Source organism: Centrocercus urophasianus, unplaced genomic scaffold (genome assembly GCF_019232065.1).
Source record: "Centrocercus urophasianus isolate 14NV4802_14NV808 unplaced genomic scaffold, USGS_Curo_1.0 seq_14, whole genome shotgun sequence".
NCBI lineage: Eukaryota > Metazoa > Chordata > Aves > Galliformes > Phasianidae > Centrocercus > Centrocercus urophasianus.
Window position 1 is genome coordinate 47,557,990 of NW_024884586.1, and position 16,230 is coordinate 47,574,219.

A 16,230-nucleotide genomic window follows, 5' to 3' on the forward strand; every position below is an offset into this window, starting at 1 on the left:
CACAAGCAGACTCAATGTTTTGAGCACAAGCAGTAACAGTACTGCCAAAAAGGGCACAATCACAGATGCTTGACAAAGCACAGCCTTCTTCTTCGTGATTCAGCTTAAAAAATGCACAGACAAAACCTGCATGGGAAGGGGCATGACTGCCAAAGAGTCTCAGAAAACAAGAGAACCCACAGGAAAGGCAGAGAGGCAGTTACAGAGCAGATGTTGCTTATCCCCACCTCCTCCCTGTACCTGCATCAGCATTGCAGCTTGCTGCCTTTCCAACATGCAGATGTAACTGTTTGTGGGGTTGGGACATAAGGCACAACAAATGTGAAACAAGGGGGGAAAAAAAGGAAAAAAAAGACACCGTATCCAGCTTAATCCCACTCTTTTTCAAACTCTACTGCTTCTTTTTATCTTAGTTTCCCTTCCTGCAGGATCAAAATTTCAGCTTTAATACTGCACAGCAGCACTGAGATGACTCAGTGCATTAGCTGCCCAGAACACTGTTTTACACAAGTTACCTGCCACCTATGTGCTCCATGTCATAACACTAAATAAAACCTTTTACAACCTTAAAAACTGTACTGCAAGGTTGAAATATAATTACCTTAATGAACACAAATACCTTTTCTGGAATGCCCAGTAGCTATTCCTAGAATCAACATAGTCCAGCTTTAACACTCTTCACCATGATGAGGCTCTCAAATGCTCATCTTTGTTTGCTGTAGAAGGAAGCTGTTGGAAAATAAAAGGGTAAGTGGCAAAGTTCTAACATTCCCCCAGAGAACACTTCTGAGAACCCTGTAAAATCTCGATTCTTCTCATCAGTGCTTTTGTATCACATGAGAAACATAAGCATAAAAGGTTTTGTACATAGAGTCACTGTGTACCATGAGAAAGGGAAGAAATGAACAAGCTTATTATTCATTACAGATGCTTGATAATGTCCAGTAGATACTTGGCTATCAAATAAAGATGAAAATGTTCTCTGAATATGGTACAAAATAAACTCCTAAAAGATTTTTAAAAAACAGCATTCCATGCCAATAATCATGTTATCATATATACAGAGAAACCAAGCTCAATCTGAACGAGAAAGCCTTTTTCTAATATTTCCTAACTTCTGAGCTCTGGAATCCAAAACAAAGGTTGGAACATAGTTTGTATGTGCAATTAGTATATACCATAAGAGCCCCCACATAAAAACAAATTTTTTTTTTTTCCCAGATGCTTTAAGGAAAACTGCAGAAATTAGGAAAGTAAAAAGTAAGTTTCTGCTGAAGTTCCTCCAAGCTTGCAAAAAACTTTTCTCATCATAATAAGGTTGCATTTATTACAAAATCACAGTAAAAAGCTGCCCCAGACAGCAGGTCACACTTGAGACTGACAAGTAAAATAGCTGGTGTCACTCAGGACAAGATGATAGAGAGTCATTTAAGACTGTTGAAGTAGTAAAGTTTAGAAACAGAACAAACACACACTGTTCTTTCTCAAATACCTTCAGTCTCTACTGCGAATAGTCCCAGCCAAATATGAAAAGTGACTCTTAAGACAAACTCCTAACTTACTGCTACCAATTTACCTTAAATAAACTGCGTCAAGTAAATGACTGCATAGAGAAGCAACCGTCAGAAAAGATGCACGCATTTCAGGAGTGAAAATAAATAGTGATCAGGAAAGTAATTGCGACATAAGGAACCTCACTGCTCCTATGGACTACATGGGTGTTCAAACATCTGATGAACTGAGCTCATCTTCGGGATCACCAGCCTTGCCACACAGCTCTCCTCTTCCCCAGTGCTCTCCTCTGCATGGCTAGGAAACAAGAACTTTCATTAGGAATCTGAACTTTTTAATTAGCCATCAGAAATTCAGTAAATATACCAATCAGTACCGAGTGGAAACGTCCATCATTGATACGTCTGATGCTGCCCAGCAGCTCTATAAAATGCCTGGAGCAGACTGGAACAGCAAGTTTACTTCCCTGTTCAGGATACATCAGATCACGCAAACCAGATCTCTTCTATTAAGGCAAGAGTCTCTGAAAGCCTTACAGATTGGGTAGGGCAGGATTCAGAAGGTAAAAAAAGCCATACTCTTGCTGGGATACACTCTAGGGACCAGGAAACAATCAGAGCCAGGTCTTGCAGAGACCGCAGGCTGTGCTGCATTGCTTAACTTCCCCTGGCAAAGGCTTGCATCCCAGCAGGACAGGGCTGGCTGGGGAGGCAGAAGTCAGAAGCCAGGCCACTCCTGCCCTGCCTGTCCCCACTGCCTGGGGATGACAGCCACAAGGCTCCCTGACACTGCTGGTGGCAGACAGTGAGCAGGACAAGACAGGGATGATGCCATAGCTTCTCAGTCCTAGAGATAGAAGAAAATTCTGGGGCTGCTATCCCACCCGGGAGAACATCCATATAATACGTTTGGCAGACATCAGTGTGTTTCATCTGAGATGCTGTCAAAACATGCATAAAATGTTAGATTTTAAAAGAAAAAACCAACACAGGAGACCACCCAAACTAACCCTGATCGTGTAATGTATCAAATAAACTAAGGCAAGAAATTTAGAACAGCCAAGAGCAATCAGGATACAAGCATGCAATGCGTGCATAAATTTGTTGTGGCACTAAAACAACTCTGATTTCTTTAATATATATATATTAAATACAAAATTGCATACTGCTGAGAAAGAAAGTGAAGCAGAAGCTACTCTCTGCACCTCCTTTTGTATTACTACAAAGGCTTTTTTTTTTTTTTTTAAATGTGTAGCAGCAAATATTTCTGGTTATTATATTTTATGATTCTGTACTCGAGAGCATTGTATTATATATGGCCTTTTTCTGCAATTAACCTCCAAAACAAATTAAATATTAATGGGTAAACGCCAATTATGATTTTGAGAAACAATAAAAGGACCATAAATTAAATAATGCAGATTGAACAGTAAAGCATTTTCACATGATCAAAACAGTGTTTTAGCATTAACGTTTTCCCATTCTAATGGAAAATGTAACCCTGCTCTCATAGCTGTGGTCACTGCATATAATGCAGAGCAACACCACCTTTTCTGCAGCTCCGCTCCTGCTAAGTGCAAGCACAAGGAGCTGTGCTGCTCCTCCAGCCGAGCCAAGCAGCACAACAAGATCTGATGTTTCACAGCAATCCTTCGTTTGACGCTGCGCAGTGCTGCACGATACTTTCACAGCTATTCCTAGACTGTTTCCATCTTCTGCAACTCATTACACACAGTTCTATATTTCGCTCAGTAGTACCAGCTCTGCCACATATACAAAGAATTTTCCCACTATTGTACTTTTTAACCTTAGGCTTGCTAATGGAGGGGGGAGGAAGAAAGTCACAACGCAGAAATACTTTGAAATATCACTCAGGCAACAGCCCCATTGCTTTAAGGTCACTGCTTCTGTTTCCCAGGGCTGATTTTTATGAAAAAAATAGAGGTCTGAAACAAACCATTTAAACCAGCTTCTAAATGCAGTCCAATGCTGATTTAAATAGCAGCTGCTTGACGCTGAGATGCACGGCCCCTCCCACGCTTCACCACGCCAGTCAATGGCAGCTTCGCAAACTGCAAGTGACATGGGACACGTTGTTCACAAACAAACCAGATTTATGGTTATATTCAGTTGTTCCTGTTATCTGAAATTAGAATTTGAAGCTCATTAAAAATGAATACGTTTCAGAGAAAGTAGAGGCACTGCATTGTATTGATGAAAGCTTCATTAAATTTTCAATGATAAAGCTGCTTCTATATTTGTGAAGGAAGGACGTGTGGTAGAAAGACATTGGTTGGGGCAACTCTCCTTCAGGCAACTTTGCATCTTTCCACCATCACTAAAACCCATTTCAGAATAAAACACTGAACTAATTAGGGGTAAGAGAAAGAGGTGGAGGTCCATTACATTCAATGAATGATTACTTTCAGATGCATTCACCAATTATACCATTGAAGCTCTAGAAGGAGGGAACCACTAGAACTCTGGAAATGGGATCCAACTGATCCAGCTCACAGAAAACACAGGCTGTGCAGGCTCTTGCTTAATGATGCAGCTACCTCTGAACTACCCACATAGAGAAATACCACGAGTTTTGGAAATCAAGTCTTACTTGTGCAAGTAGAAATATAAAGCTGCGTCGCAGTCATAAATACAGCCTTATTTTTTTTTTTTTGCCAGACTGAAGCAAAAAAAAAAAAAGTCAACCTGCAACAGAGCATAAATAGGTCAGACCATGTCTAATTTATAATTCTCTCACGTCAGACAATTAAAATCTCTGTATGTAAACCACCCATAACCAAGCTGCATGGAAGAATGCAGAATGGAACTGCAGAAGAGAAAATCCCAGTGGTCTGATCCCTCTGGTGGTCACAGGCACTGATAGAAACGCACTCCATCTCTGCACAGTTACCCCTTCCCTCAGAAGGCAGGCGGAGGCAGTCAGGCTGCTCCCCTCTGCATCCATCAGCCTGCTTCAGCCCAGCCAGGCAGTGGCTGGAGGCCTCGTGCCACGTCACTCCTGCACAGCGTATGGCCTGAGCGCTGCCTTTTTCCCCTTCAAGCTATGTGCTTGCCTGCCAGAAGCTGAGCTGTAGGGCTGCTCTTTTCAGCTTGCCAGGACTGCCACCTCCTTCAGCCCTCCAGAGAGACAACATTCAACCAATGTGCATGCAAACAATGTCATTTTATCCTTGTTTATTCTCCCCATTCAAACCCTGTTTCAACAAGTTTACTTTTTTTTTTTTTTTCCTTCCTCTCCAGTTTTCCTTGGCATGCACAGTGAGCATTTAGCAACCGACCTCCTCAAAAATCACCACGAGGCACTATTATCCTCACATCACCAGTTAAGGAAATTAAGCCGATATAACGCCTGAAGCATGCCCAAATTTCACATTTCTGATTTGAAAGCGATTAGCATTAGCGCTCTGTAGGATTTCCTCTGCTCAAAGCACAGCTCCCAGGGAGTGGAGGAGCTTTTCCGCAGGCTGTACTTCTGCAGGGCAGCCTGAGCAGCAGGTGAGCCCCTGGAACACGTGGGGCTTCGGGAACTTGGCAGCTCCAGGACTTTGCAAAGCATTCCTCAAATGCTGGGTGCTGCTGCAACCCCACAAGGGAAAAGCAACGTATTGGGGTCACACGCTCCAGGTCACTCCCCTAAGGTCCTCATGCAGTTGTTCTCCTTTCCCAACCAAGATCCATTTCTGCATTTGTGTTTTGTTCACTGTCACAAGCTAGGGCTGGGAGTCACCCTCCCCTTCCAGGTCCTCTCCAAACACTGCGGTTTCCCCAGAGCCATGAGATGTTTCCCAGACACATTCTCTACTAAAGAAAGGGATCTTTCCAAAATTTCTTACTTAGCAGCAAAGCTTCCCATGTGCATGCCCCAGTTTCATCCTACAGAACAGGTCTGCAGGGGGCTGCTGGACTCACGCACCACTGACGTACTGCCCACACAGAGACAGCTCGCTCTGGACACATCTGCATTTCCATCCTGTGCCACCTTTCCACAAAACCAAACAGACAGAATAGAAACAAGGATTTGTTTAATGAGACTTTAGGCCAGCTTTTGTTGGAAGACCAGAAACAAGATGGTTCAAATACAGTAATTCCAGACTGAGCTCAACTGACATGGGCCTCTCCAGCTCCCAAACTGCCCCAATGCTGCCTGGCTCACCACATTCACAGCAGCACCACATCATCCTGATGTTGCCCTCAGTCTTAAACATCCCCTTTCTCAGGATGCAGATTTTGTTTGCTTTGTCTGGAACAAGGGGATTTGGAGGATTTAAAGGCAGCTTCTCATCTCCAGGCCACAGCAAATCAGTCACAGAGTTATCAGACTACACAACCACCACTGACAGCCCTTCCCAACACCATCCAGGGTGCGTAAGGACTGAGAGTTTGCAGTCTTCTTAAGCTTGCAGACAGCTACTCCGAGAACAACACGAACCCTTTTCTTTACACAAGGCTATTCATATACTCATGTTAAAGATTATCCAGTCATTAGTTACACATATAGACTTTTCAGCTGCTAATCTCCATGAAGTTACCAGTTTTTATAGGACGCGCACACCACACGTTGCCAGCAAGGAGTACAAAGGCATGTGTGTCTGCCCGTACTTGCCTGGAACAAGCGAGGTCTTCCTCCTTCAACCTGGCACTGTCAGCATTTGTTGTGATGCAACAAATCTTGGTGCCAAACCTGCAGCCCAATCAGACCCAACGCTTCCCATGCTGACTCCCCAGGTTTGAAGGTGTCAGAATCAGCCGAAGCGCTCCCTTCAGTTTTGCTGTCTAGGAAAATGAGAAATTCTCCGTAACCTGGGCACAAACGGACAGCCTGCTGACACTGCTTGGCATTACTAAAATTAGGGAGCGGAACGTTCTTAGGACTTGAGAACTCTGACCTGAACGCTGCTTCTTAAAAAGCACCTGCTCCTCACTCTGCACCAACCCACTGTTTTCCAGCTCTCTGTACAACCACTTATCTTTCTCTGTAACTTTAAGGAATCAACATGCTCAGATGAAGCCTAGGATTCTGCAAATGCTCAGACATACATTTAACCTTTGTGCTATTCATTGGAGCAGGACTGCAGTAAAACAGTAAAAATAATTACCTACGTGTTTCTCAGTTTGAAGCACAACTGCCATCAAACCAGATTATTTGCTGATCATTCATTTGTGGCAGAGGCATCCTGTTCTCTTTCCTGAACATGAACACTCTCCCTCCCATGCATGCTGTATACAACTACAAAGGAAGCACAACTTAGAACATCATATTCAGAGCCTCAAAAGATGATCTTAGCTACAACGTCCAATTTTGTCAGGTACAGCAGGAACTATTGTGAAGCTCTTAGATCAGATCTTGTCACAAATAATTATTGCAAAACATTAAAAAAAAAAAAAGCAGATCTCACTACAAAACTCAGTGCCCCCTTAGCATCAATTCTTATGACTGTAATAACTATCACAGCAGCCCTTCTGTGAAGAAATACCCACCATTTCCTGCAAGACATTAAATCAAAAAGGGAACTGGAGATGTGAATCCTAACTGCCCACAACACAAGCTCAGCAGCTTGTCCCACATTCTGCTACCATCAGGGAAGGTTCTTTTTTTCTTTTTTTTTAATTTCCTAAGCAGATCTGAACACTGGAATACTCAATTCAATTTCTAACATGCTGACCCAGCCTTACTTCAGACTTCACCTTCACTTGTCCTTGGAACAAAAAAATAACAAGAAACCAATGCCTCGGACAAAGAACACAGGAATGGAACTTCTCAGTGTTCTAAGACGGTCTTTTCAATTCTGTTCTAACAATTTAGTATTATCTGAGGCACATAACTTTCCTAACTCAGGAAGATATTTGCTCAATTTCCTAACTGTTCAATCTATGCGTATCACTTACCAGCATTTTCGAGCTCAGGCAACAACAGAGAACTCAAACGTCCTTTTTCCTCACAAACCCACAGAATTATTAGCTTGAATTATAAAGTAATAGATGTATTTTTAACATCATTTCAACAGAAGTATTTAGACTGCGATCCAGAGCCAAATTTAAAAGCAGATAATCGCTGTCAAAACTGGATGGCAGAAGGAAGTAACCTCTTGGGTATTTCAGCAATGATTTAACCACCACCCATGACTAAGTTGGAGAGGCTTTAGAAGAGTCATGGGATGGATCAGTTCTAATCTCAATTAATAAAAACAGGAATAACTCCTAAAAGACAAAGAAAGGCAACTCAGATCTTTATACCTTGAGAAAAGTTGAGGGAACTGGGATTATTTAGCTTGGAGAAGAGAAGGCTGCAGGGAGACCTCACTGTGGCCTTCTAATACTTGAAGGGAGCATACAAACAGGATGGGGAACGGCTGTTTGTGAGGGTGGATGGTGATAGGACAAGGGGGAATGGTTTTAAACTGAGATGGGAGGTTTAGGTTGAATAGGAGGAGGAAGTTTTTCACACAGAGGGTGGTGAGGCACTGGCACAGGTTGCCCAAGGAGGCTGTGGATGCCCCATCCCTGCAGGCATTCAAGGCCAGGCTGGATGTGGCTCTGGGCAGCCTGGGCTGCTGGTTGGCGACCTGCACACAGCAGGGGTTGGAACTGGATGAGCATTGTGCTCCTTTGCAACCCAGGCCTTAGGGAAAAATAAGTAAATAAATAAATAAATGATGATGATACTAATTCAGGAGAAAAAAAAACTCTTTCTGCAGGAATATATTCAGCTAAAAAACAAATCACCTTTTTTGCTTCTTCCTTTGAGGACGCAGATAGGCTTTGATTGTGCTGCTATTTCAAACAAATATCAGCCAACCTAACTTCCTGTGGCACATCCAGGTAAAAAGTTACATTATGTTTTTCCCAGTTCATCCATAAGAAGTAGTTAAAATGAAGCATCTTATCTAGTTTTTCAGTAGAAAAACCCAGAGGCCTTAAAAAAAAAACAAATATACCACACAGCAAACTTCTAGGGAACAAGTGACAGCCCTGAATACAACAGCTTGTGCACCTTGTATTTAAGATGATTCGTTTAGGAAGAAAAAAGTTGCTGAATAAAACTTAAATATGTATTTAAGCACTTAATTCCCACATGCTTAGGTTAAAATTACAGGTCTGACAGATCCTCACCACCTACCCCTAATTAGGCTTCTTCAGACTTAACTTGGCTTAAGCACAGTTTTATGTTATTTTCCACAATCTCTGGGGCTTCCCCCCTCCACCCTAGAAGACAGTGATTTTCTTGAACCACACTGCAGAGAAGAATGCAGCAGGAGGCCAAGCGATCCTTTCACTTGGAAGGAGATTAAACACAGAGATTCCAAACTTTTTTCCAATGACTCCAGCCCCACGTGCTGCCATGAGATCCCACTCTGCTGTATTCACTGGGGATGCTCATACTTTCAACTCCTGGTGAATCTGACAGCCGCAAAACTCCAAGTGCTTCTAGCATTAAAATAAACAAGCAAATAATGAAACCTCTGTTTCTTCGTTTTAGCAGCCGTTAGCGCTGCAATTAGAGTTCTCAGAGGATGCACTTACCCCCTAATGAATCCCTGGAACAGCCATAACAGGGTGCAGGGCAGATTAGAATCCCCACAACACAACCCACTGAATTGATGTCTCCCCTGAGCGATACAAAGCTGGGCCCAGAGATCCTAAGCGTTGTTACACCATCTTCATTTCGGAGCCTTATTAACAAATTAATTGAGAAATAAACACGTCTGCCTCTGGGAAAAGGAGGAGAAAAAAAATCAATTTTAATAAAGAGACTAGACACCTTTCCACAAGGCTCTTGTGGACAGGAAGAAGACAGCAGAAAAGTTTATTATCAAGCAAAATCATTAACGACCATCTAACATTGCAGCCGTGTAGGAACAAAGGCAAACACAGGACAGGGATGAAAGCAGGAGCGGAAAGCAACATATCAGCTTTCTGCAGAGGCTGCTCCAGTGCCCACACCCATCTCCCAGAGCTGTCAAGCACGGGAAGGACACTTCGCAGAGACAGCACAACGCCGGGGGGGAAAGGGAGTTTCTGTGCTTTTGTTAGTCTGCAGACATCCACGCTTCCTCCCTCCAGTTAGGATAGGTCACAGGTAGCTGGAGCAGCCCCGCTGACTCCAAAGGAGCTTTACACACCAGTTTCCCCCCTCCCTGTAGCAGGCAGCAGGACGACAAAGCAGAACCAGCAGCCCCCATTAATTGCTTTTTTACATAAGACTTTTGTCTGATTGTCGGAGGCCATATGGTCCAAGTTTACAGCCAACAGTAAATGTCTTTACCCTGCCCTGTTTGCGGTAACAACCTCAACATTCTTTTAATGTAGTTTTTGGTGGGCGCATTTCCTTTCCTCTTTACGTAAGTAAATCACCGGGATGTGCTTAACCTGCCCCCTAAAACTCAGCATAGGCCATGAAATTCAAGCAGATTGAATAAAAGATAATTCAGAGTCTCGAAGCCATGTGGATTGAAACTGCACTGGCACGCACACCCTGCATCCGTGTATTCAGAGAAGACATTAGGAATCTGAAAAATCAAAAACTGCATTCAAAAGCCTTTGTGCATGCATGACAATTCTTCAGAGTGAGCTTTTAAAAAGAAGGCAAAGCTACCACTTCACCTTAGAAAATAATGCATGGCAGAACTTTAATCAAGCACTGCTCCGTAATTAGACATACTTTCCCCTGAGCAAAAGCATCTTTAAAGCCAAGCATGTGATGCCTTGAACCTCTGTGATACTTAAGAAAATAAACTTAAAAAGACATTCATTATTCTTGAACCGAGCATTTCCATACTAAGTCCCACCTTAGAACAACTTTTAACTGCTAATTTATCATCTGCCCTCCCTGTGACAGGGAAGATTTATAGTGGAAAAGGCTTATTTAAGATTACAGTAATGCCAAAAACATATGGTGTTACACTTCTTGTTATTTTGGTCAAGCAACAATAACTAAGGAAAATACTAAAAAAATACCCCCCCCATATATTCCCATAGTTGTAGGGTTCGGCATGATTCCATCAGAGTGAACAACAGCAGCAACTCAACCTGAAGGATGTTTATGGCAGAGACTGAATGTCCAATCTTATCCTCTTGCACTCCTCTGGCTACCCCTTATCTCCACTGCAGCACCAAGGTGCTTATCAGTGCTCTGACCCCTGCCACCAGTGGATGCAAGCACATTCCAAAGCTCCCTGGCCACAGAAGAACTCAGCATGGCAAACATATGGTGCTACGAGAAAGCTGCTCCTCCCTCCTCTGCCTATCTGCCTGTGTTGCTGTGCTCGATGCTACCTGCATACATAGGTGCTATGTCTCAGAACCTAGGTCACAGTAAAAGAGAGATGGGAGGCTAAATAGGTACTAGACCACATACAATCTACTCCAGAGATTTATATTTGCAAAATCAGGAAGGGAAAAGGATGAACAACAGAACAGCCGAAGCACAAACTTTATAGCAATGAGGACCTTCACTGCAGGCATCTGCCAAGAAAAAAGAAAAAAAAAAGAAAAAAAAAAGAGGAGCAAATAGGACACACATTGCCCAACAAGCTCTCAAATACTTTGAGATTAACCTTGTTTACACAAGAAATAGGGGGAAAAAAAAGCTATGGAAGGAAGTCTCTTCTAGTTTCATTCTAAGCAAAGGGGAGGAACTAGCTAGGAAAGTGAAAGCAGAAACTTCCAACTCCTGAGACAACAGAAAGCAGGAAAAAGCACTACTTGCTATTCTTCAGGAGGACAGAACAGCCACAAAATAAAGAAAGTGAACTAACAATAAAGGAACAGGCTATCTGAAAGCCAGAAGATCTGAAGTTCTCTGACGAACCATCTCAGCCAAGTATAAACACAGAATTGTAGGAGCTGGAAGGGACCTCCAGAGACCACCAAGTCCAGCTCCCCTGCAAAGCAAGCCCCTACAGCAGGCAAAAGCTGCTTAATGATTTGAAATTCAACAGATATTGCACGTATTCCCTTTTGTAAAACTTCAAATAACTGAAGGTGACTTCAGGTGAACAGTACAATTATTAAACCAGGAAAAGTAAAAGCATTAGGAAAGAAACAACCTGTAGGTAACAACATATCCCTTCAGAACACACACAGTGAAGGAAAGACAGTTAAGTAGGAGTGTGTTAACACCATCTCTAACAGGTAATGCTAAAGCATTCAGAGGGTTTGCTGCATCAGCCTTCACGAGGTCAGAGGAACTGGCTAATGAAACCCCTGTCAGCACACAACGACAAGAACACAAGCCAAAACTGGGAAACACATCAGAGCAATTGCCTCAGAACTCCTGAGCAAACATCAAACAAAGACAATTAAGGCAATACAACTCTGCAGGGAACTTACTAATCTACACCTATGAACAGTATTCAGGCATCACTGCATTCAAAGAGTACTTCAAGGTTTCCAAATCTGGTCAACATAACGTGTACTCTACAAAAAGCAACACAAGCAGTTATCAAAGACCATTTCTGCTCCACACATCAGGTTCCAGCAGTCTGAAGAAGGAGACAAACACTGACTCCCACAAAGCAGGAAACCAAATACACATGGTAGCACAGGTTGCCATCAGTCCTGGGATGATGCTGGAATAGATGAGCTGCCAAGCAATCTATCTGCTGCATATTTCAGATAACACAGTTAAAGCCAGTGTAAGAACAAACCATAACAAGGGAACAGAATTTCCTTCAGTGACAGAGGAGCAATGCACACAGGGAAACGTCAACTTGAGGCAATATAATTTTGATTTTGTCAGACTTCTGACACATCAATTAACATTCACACAAACTAAAAAAAGAGTACGTAATGAAGTACTGAGAGATTCCTAGAACCCTACAGGAAGAAGCCAGTACCTTTATTTTAGAGAGAAAACACAAAGCAAGCCATTACCAAGAAACAGCTTCAAGCACGGGGGTTTTTGTAATAGCATACAGAAATAAGCACTTGTAATACTAAAAACACCACTTTAAAGGTGTTACTAGAAGGACACTACAGAAGAAAAGCAACCCACTTGAATCACATCAAGATGAAAAGTTCTTACAACAGAGGTAAAGAAATACAGAAATCCTACCTACGCAGCGACTTCAACTTCACCCTCATGCTCATATGCTTTAAGGCAGTGGATCCCCATTGCAGTACCTCTGTACTGGGAAGGCAAAGGAAGGACCAATCTCTCTGGATCCAGGCAGGGTCAGGCTGGGTGGCACTGCACAGTTCTTTCTACCTGCAGATACCTGGGCTGCCCGAGCCCAAGGCTGCAAGAGCTCAGATCACCAATTTGGCCATGGAGAAAACAATTCCAAATGTAGAAGTGCAAAGAACAAGAGCTGAGGAAAGCAGAGGCAGTCTCTGAGCAGCTAGGAAGAAACAAGGAAAGCCAGGCAGGAATATTAGCCCCAAACAAGTTGTACCCAGGATAGCACAAAATACAACTGATATTCTCAAGAAAAACTCAGCTATAAAAGAAAACACTGAGAATCAAAGGAGAGCAAACTGAAATACGCTGTCCTCTGCTGGAAGTGGCTCTAGAGGAGCTTGAAAGCAGAAGGTCAAGAAGTGCTTTGATCTCCACTGGAAAAGAAGATAGATAGAATCATCATTTTCAAGCTGCACAGCCACGCCTAAACCAGCTGCTACCTTTTGAACTAATTTTGTGCTGATGCTGCAGTTCCACACAGCCAGCGTTGCTGTTACCAAAGGGACACTCCTGCTACCTCTTCCTCCTACAGCAGCACCACTAGGAGAGCATCTGCTGCCCTCCCACATGCTTCTCTGGTGGCAGCAAAAGTGTGTGCATGAACGTAGAAGACGTGATCAGGGAAAGGGATTAAAACAACCCCCCTTTTTTCTTTTCACCCTTAAGTAATATAACATAAACCCCTTGTTGCAATCCAGTTTCTTCATCCTGATAACTTACTACATGAGCACACAGGATTTTTTAGGCAGTCTGAAACATAACACATTATCCTAACATTTACGTAATGGGACAAATGGAGAGATACATTTAAAAGGTTTAAAAAAAAAACAAAAAAAAAACAAAAACAGAATGGATTGCTACTGCAGTATGGGGGTTTCTATCATGAATATCTAGAAAGAATTTAGAGCAGCACCTTTACAACTTGCCCAGAACCTAAGGAAGACCTCCATAAGTGCACGTGTTCAGACCACACAGTGCTTACATCAGTACTGCCAGCAGCGGGAATTACCCACGTGTTCAGCTTTGGGAGACAGGAACAACATTGGTAAGGACCTCCCTGCTGCAAAAGGGATGTACTTGGAGAAGCACCGCCAGCACACGCTCAGCAGAGGATAGCCCAACATTAAAAGCAGCACCGAACCTTCAGATAAAGCATTACTCATTCAGAACACACAGGGTAATATATACATAAAGGTGTTTTTTTTTTTTTTTTCCCTCAGTCACCCAAGCAGAACACTAAACAAAAACGAGAAGCCTTTAAATCGACCAGAAACGCGTTTCCCGCTCCTCCCTACTCTCCATACCTGGAATCCTCGCCTGGCCGCAGCCCGACAGCCCAGCACAACACCAGGTCGCTCCCCGGGCCCCAGCGCTCCCAGCGCACCCCGGCAGCCCCCACGTAACCCCCCGGGCTCACTCACAGCGTGTGCCCGCAGACATTGACCATCAGCTTCAAGGAGGGGTTGCGGTACTTAGTGGTCTTACAGCGCGGGCAGCCCTGCTCGTCCATGGCTGCTGCCGCCGCCTCCTCCTCCTCCCCTGGCTGCTCGCCGCTCCCTTCCGCCTTCCGCCGCCCGGTGCGCCTCCAAAGCGGCCCCCCGGCACCGCCCGCCGCCCCGCGCGTTCCGCACCGCGGCTCTGAGCACAGCGCACAGCCGGGCCGGGCCGGTACGAACCGCTCCGAGCGGCACCGCGCCTCACAGCCAGCCTCAAGGGAGTCCCAGCACGGGGAGAAAAGCTTTATTTTTTCCACCTCCGGCCCCGCGGGACGGGAAACTGAGGAGACCGGGCTGAGGGGGCCGCGCGGCTCCAGGTGAAGGGAGGAGGGAGTGGGGGGGGGCTGACGAGAGCGGGGCCGTTTGATTGACAGTTGCCATGGCGACGCGCGAGTCCCCGCCCTCTCCTGGCGGTGCAGCCAATAGGAGGGCGCGGCCGGGCCAGCAGGCTGCGGTGCCATATAGTATTGCGGCGGGGCCGGGAGTCACGTTGGGGGGAGCCGCGGAGAGGAGCCCGTTTACACTACTTTGCTATAGCAGCTCTCGTTAATGGTTATTGCGTGGCCGGGAGGAAACCTGATCGGCTAGAGCCGGCCGAGAGCAGGAGGAGGAGGAGGAGTGGACTTTCCGGAGAGATAGAAGAGGGGGGAGAGGAGGAGAAGGGGACACCGAGAGAGGGGAGAGGAAAAAAAAAAAAAAAAAAAAAAAAAGAAAACAAACCAAGTCATGTCTTCTGCCTCCCCCGCGGACGAGATCACGATCAAGCAGGAAAATGTGATGGAAATCCTCTCCGACGCCGGCAAGGTGCCCCCGGACGGAGCGGCCGCGCTGAGCCCCGCGCCGCCGCCCCCCCCCGCCGCCGCCCCGTTCCCCATGGAGCACGGAGCCGCCGCCGGGGAGGAGGGCAGCGCCGAGCCCGTCCTGCTCCACACGGAACTTTTGGCCCGGAACCACCACGCCGCCGCCGCCTCTCCCTCCTCCTCCTCCTCGTCGTCTTCGTCGTCCTCCTCGCAGCCCCCCCTGGCTTTCTCCCCGGACCACGTCGCGTGTGTGTGCGAGGCGCTGCAGCAGGGGGGCAACCTGGACCGCCTGGCCCGGTTCCTGTGGTCTTTGCCCCCGAGCGATCTGCTACGTGGCAACGAGAGCCTGATGAAAGCCCGGGCGCTGGTGGCTTTCCACCAGGGCATCTACGCCGAGCTCTACAGCATCCTGGAGAGCCACAACTTCGACTCGTCCAACCACCCGCTGCTGCAGGAGCTGTGGTACAAAGCTCGCTACACCGAGGCGGAGCGAGCCCGGGGCAAACCCCTGGGGGCGGTGGACAAGTACCGGCTGCGGAGGAAATACCCCCTGCCCCGCACCATCTGGGACGGCGAGGAGACGGTGTACTGCTTCAAGGAGAAGTCCCGCAACGCCCTCAAGGAGCTCTACAAGCAGAACCGCTACCCCTCGCCGGCCGAGAAGCGCAACCTGGCCAAGATCACCGGGCTGTCCCTCACGCAGGTCAGCAACTGGTTCAAGAACCGCCGCCAGCGGGACCGCAACCCGTCCGAGACGCAGTCCAAAAGGTGAGCGCTCGCTCCGCTCCCCGCCCCCTCTCCCGCCGCCGTCTCTCCCTCTCCCGGCCCTTTCTTCCCTTGCAAACATGGCGCTTACCTTCGGCCTCCCTCCTTCCCCCTCCCCACTCCCTCGCTCCCAGCGCACCCCCCCGGGCGCAACTTTTCCGGCCGTCTCTGTGCGTGCGTGAGGCGGGGGAGGTGCGTGTATGTGTGTGTGTGTATGGTGCGTGCGGGGCGGGGGGGGCAGCGATGTTTGTTTGTTTCCTCTCTGTTTTGTTGGTTGTTTTTTTTTGTTTTCTTTCTGTTTTTTCTTTTAAACTTAACCATCCCTCCTGACAGAATTAATCATTGACGCGCGGGGTCCCGCCGCTCACTCTTGTTTTGAAACCTGATTCGGGAGCGGCCCCCGCTCGGGTTTCAACGGGGCGAAGCACCGAGGCCCGAGTGGCGGCGGAGCGCGGCCC

General features: G+C 46.0%; 2 protein-coding genes across 4 annotated transcripts in view; one reads left to right on the plus strand and one right to left on the minus strand.

The window, feature by feature from the left end:
• Nucleotides 1-14,257, minus strand: part of MNAT1 (MNAT1 component of CDK activating kinase) — a 115,223-nt gene extending 100,966 nt beyond the window's left edge. For all 3 annotated transcript variants that reach the window (XM_042813730.1, XM_042813732.1, XM_042813733.1), the window contains exon 1: nt 14,133-14,257. In XM_042813730.1, the coding sequence (XP_042669664.1) occupies nt 14,133-14,221 (89 nt within the window). In that variant the 5' untranslated portion in view covers nt 14,222-14,257. The remainder of the gene's footprint in view (nt 1-14,132) is intronic.
• On the plus strand, nt 14,220-15,943 carry LOC122157670 (homeobox protein SIX4-like). Its single transcript, XM_042813619.1, is given in 3 exon segments — nt 14,220-14,288; nt 14,582-14,890; nt 14,892-15,943. Coding segments are annotated over 3 exon segments (1,266 nt in total). The 3' UTR covers nt 15,780-15,943.
• The last annotated feature ends 287 nt before the right edge of the window (nt 15,944-16,230 follow it).